The sequence below is a fragment of the Aplysia californica genome, unplaced genomic scaffold (assembly GCF_000002075.1).
Source record: "Aplysia californica isolate F4 #8 unplaced genomic scaffold, AplCal3.0 scaffold00285, whole genome shotgun sequence".
Lineage (NCBI taxonomy): Eukaryota > Metazoa > Mollusca > Gastropoda > Aplysiida > Aplysiidae > Aplysia > Aplysia californica.
Window position 1 is genome coordinate 88,452 of NW_004797555.1, and position 4,236 is coordinate 92,687.

The 4,236-nt window shown below is 46.0% G+C and overlaps 1 protein-coding gene across 1 annotated transcript in view; it reads left to right on the forward strand.

Annotated features, from left to right (window-relative positions):
- Nucleotides 1-142: 142 nt before the first annotated feature.
- The window catches only part of LOC101854339, a 10,329-nt gene continuing 6,235 nt past the window's right edge, over nt 143-4,236 (forward strand). The window contains exons 1-2 of the mRNA XM_005101477.3: nt 143-694; nt 2,017-4,152. Of these exons, the coding sequence (XP_005101534.1) occupies nt 442-694; nt 2,017-4,152 (2,389 nt within the window). The 5' untranslated portion in view covers nt 143-441. The remainder of the gene's footprint in view (nt 695-2,016; nt 4,153-4,236) is intronic.

Genomic DNA, 4,236 nt, shown 5'->3' on the forward strand with positions numbered 1-4,236 from the left:
TATTTATTTATTTATTTACTCATTTATTTATTTACTAACTTATTTTTTTATTCTTTTATTTATTTATTTATCTATTTATATGGTATATGTCCGCCCATTGCTCACTTCGTGTATTACCATTTCATTAACAAAAAAGTAGCAACGCCGCGCCTGTGACTCAATCTGTCAAACACTGACAATCTAACTTTTGATCGGGGAGTAACGATTGCTTCTATGGTTCCCATGAAGGACAAAACTTTACCATAAACCATAAAGGAACAAATTAGAACCTGGATTGTGTGAATGTTTACACCTGACCCCGAGTCTCAGTGGAAGCAAAAGAACTGCTTGATCGTGCAAGGAAAGAGCAAGTGGGAAAAAACGAAACAAAGGGAGTTTGAGTTTTCAGTTGGAGAAGGGTCTTTGTCAATCATCGTCAGACGAACCCGCTAAAAGCCATTTATGCTCACATCAGGCGTCACCACGAACTCGACGACGTTCCGGAGAGACGCTTTTAAGAAGTGGGACAAACGCAACATGACGTCACGACGCCGGGTGAAGAATCTCCTGGTGGTGCTCATCTTGACCAGCGCGGCTGTGGCGTCTTACCTGGTCTTCTACAAGCACGACTCCTCGCTCACCAGCAAGATGGGCTGGCCTGGAGACGTGCAGAACATGCATATTGATGAGGATGGGCACAGGAGACCTGATCAAGGTAAATAAATTATGTTGCGTGAGTTTGATGTACATCACGTAGTTAGTTCAAGAGTGGGTGGTTGGTGGGTGAATGGTGTCGTTTGTTCCTTCTTTCCAATCAAATTTTGATATCTATTGCCCTTGCCATAAAATCTCTCCTCCTTCAATTCTTTGCATGTTACTCTCAAGTATCACCACTAATCTTCAGCAGTTGCATGACTTAAGTGTGACCCAAATGCCGTAAAACGCTTACTAAAACAAAGGGGAATGGGGAAAAAAGAACATAAACCTGGTTTGGAACCAAGACAACTCAGGTGGGCTAAATGACAAGAGATACGTTGGAGTCACACCTGACAGAATGGTGCGAGAAGCAACTTCCAACTAGCCTACTAGAATAGCTTAGAAGAAGTTTAGGGTACAGCCATTCTCCGAAAGGGCAGAAGGAAGTGTGTAATTAATTCTGTATTCAAAGATGCAACAATCTCGTTGGTATAGTGCCGACCACACAGTATCTCTGTAACGTTTTCGTTGTCCAGTTTCCACGTATTACTATTCCTTCTCTCCAGCTGCTTTTCGACCTTTTCTCTTTTCACTTTAAGCCTGGGGAAGTGAAAGGAAACCGGTGTCTATATTGTAGCTCTTATGCACTTCGCCGACACACGCAGAAGACCTGAGTTCGATTCCTGGATTCTGTATCCCTCTCAGACCGTTTGGCCCTTAAAGGCAGAGTAGGAGCCTGCCCTTTAAATGATTTAAACCTAAATTGTGACGATGGTGCCATAATAACACCAATATTTTTTAAAAACTCATTAGATTCGACCTTGGAACTTTCACCAACATTTTCAAAAGCTCAGATTTGTAAGCTCAATTCTCTGCTTCAAGGGGGAAAAATGAGGTTATGCCCTTAAGAAACGTGCTTCTCTGTCTTTCCTTCAGCTCACCGCAATGCAGATTGGTATTGGGAAATTGGAGGCTTGGAGTCCAAAAGGTTTTCAAACTGGCAAGATAAACGACAAAGAGGAAAGTGATCAATAAAAATCATCTGCACGCAGCAGGTTTTGTCGGGGTGTTTGCAATTAATTTTGAGGTTATTCAGTTGTTACTGGTTGCTGATATATAATAAGAGAGAGAGAGAGAGAGAGAGAGAGAGAGTTGGTTGGTATTGTGAGTATAGGGGGTTGTTTTCTGAGAGTTTCGTAGTGAGGCGGATTTACCCTTTTCAAGCGCTTAGGGGTAGGGTGGGGGGGGTGGCAGGGAGAGGGGGTGGGAAGGCTAGCATAAATTAAAATTTAAAAAATAAAAAGGAAAGTCTTACCGAAATTGTTTCTTGCTTTTTTTCAGGACGCTTCTCCGCTTTTCAGAAAAACCTCCAGAACAGACTGAGTAACTTGGTCCAGCACAAAGAAGAAGAGGAAGAGGACGAGAGCAAATATGAAGACTTGGAGAAACTGAATGATTTGGTCAAGGACAAAGAAGATGACGATACACGAAACGAGGAAGGAGATGAAAATGAAGAGTTGGACGACCTTCAAGAAAACATTAAAGTGGGACAGATTCCAGAGAAACACCTAATTCGAAATCAGAACGGGGACATTGTGGGCCAGAGATTGTTTGCCCATGGAGTGGACAAAAAACGACTGGAGAAAGGCGACCTCGGAGACGACCATATGCCAAGACCTGCTCCTCCTCCTGGAGCCGATATGAGCGAGGAGGAGGGGGAAGAGGAGGAGGAGGAGGAAGAGGAGATACAACAGGCAGATCCTCTCCAAGCTCCACCCTTCGACGATACTCTAAATGCTGAAGAAGAAGAACAAGAAGAACAAGAAGGAGACGGTGCCGGTGAAGAAGAAAAAGAAGATCTGCTAAACCCTGAAAGAGGCCAGGTTTTTGGCGATGAGGAAGAAGGGGGTGGGGTTTTTCATAATTTGGAGAAAAAAATGAGAGACAGAATCGCCTCGAGGAAGAAAGAGCGACTTGACGTGATCGATGGCGGTGATGTTGATGATGAGAACGAAGTCCCAGGAGCTGGAGCTGGAGTTCTCGGTCATCCAGAAAACTTAAAAAACTACCGTTTCGATAAGGACGGTGCGGCAAACGTGATTCTCCCCTTTGACGAACGCTCTTTCAACAGAAAAGATGAGAAAGAAGATGAAACTAACAACCATAGGCTGGGAGACCTTGAAGAGATAGATAACAGGCAGCCTGGTGCATTTATGCCTCAACACAATAACGGCTTCGGAATAGGAGCTTTCAAGCCCCCTAAAAAAGAAGAAGACCCTGACGATGCCCAGAAAATTGCCGAAGGATTTGCAGCTTTTAATCTGAACAATGACATTGGCAATCAAGGATTCGGAGCTAATAAACACGACAAAAAGAATAGACCTAAAAGCAAAACTGTCGGTAAGAATGGTTTACTGAAGGGTGGTGGCGGGCCTCCTATAAGGATGTTTGGCAACCATGGGGTCAACCCAGCCCTTGAAGGCGGTTTCGGCGGGGTTCAAATAAACAAGAAGCACGATGATTTAGCAAATGGATTTGATCCCCTCGAGTCCCATGAAAAGTTCCAGTTTGACTTCCGAGACAAAAAGAAGGGTCTTTTCGATTACAGCTCTTATAAGAAGAGACCAGGCCAGCAAAATGGGCAGTACGGTGGGAATAATTTCCAAGAGGCACCTCACGCTTACGTTCCCAAACACCCTAAAATCCACAAGGAGCCTCTGGGTCTCTTGATGGATGACGTACCTGATCCTGACCCCGTTCCCTCCCATGTCCTACCTGGTCAGATCCCTCAGCAAGGCGCCCCCAAACAGTTCATGCCTCAAGCAAATAACGCATTCCCGATACTTCCACAAGGGGGACAGGCTGCTGGAAACGCTCAGCAGTTGCAACAGCAGCAACTGCAACAGTTACTTCAACTGCAACAACAGCAACAGCAACTGAAAGGGGGAGGTGCTGCTGGGAACGCTGAGCAGCTGAAGCTACAGCAGCAGCAGCTGCAACAGCTACTGGCGCTGCAGCAACAACAGCAACAGCTACAGCCGCAACCGCAGTTTCCACAACAACCCATGGACGGGCTCCTGCCAGAAGTACAAGGAGGAGATGGAGTAATCGCTGCCAGCAATCCACCAACTCGTCAAGATTCTCCTTTCGACACTCATCCTGCCCAGAACCAACCTTTGCCACCCCAGTACAAAAAACCTGTTTTTCCTCCAGTGGGACTGGACCCTAATGCACAGGACGATGGAGCAGGCGCCCAAACCCCGCTTGAGATCCGCGACGTGAGCAAACCTGTGAATTACAACTTCTTGTGCAAGCAGTTCGAGTTCCCCAGTGGGCCGGGCGTTTTGTGCATGCATCGCGAAGGCCAGGATCCGATGTCGGACGAGATCGCGAGCAAGGGAGAGTGGGAGCCCGCGATGATGAAGCAGCTCTCAGCTATCCTAGACAGTGATTGGATGCTCGGGCTCGTTGACATAGGTGAGTTGATGGGCTACTACATCAGTGTTCTTACATTTCTCTGTCTGTGTGCGGTTTTTGTGTGTTTGTTTGTGTGTGTGTGTG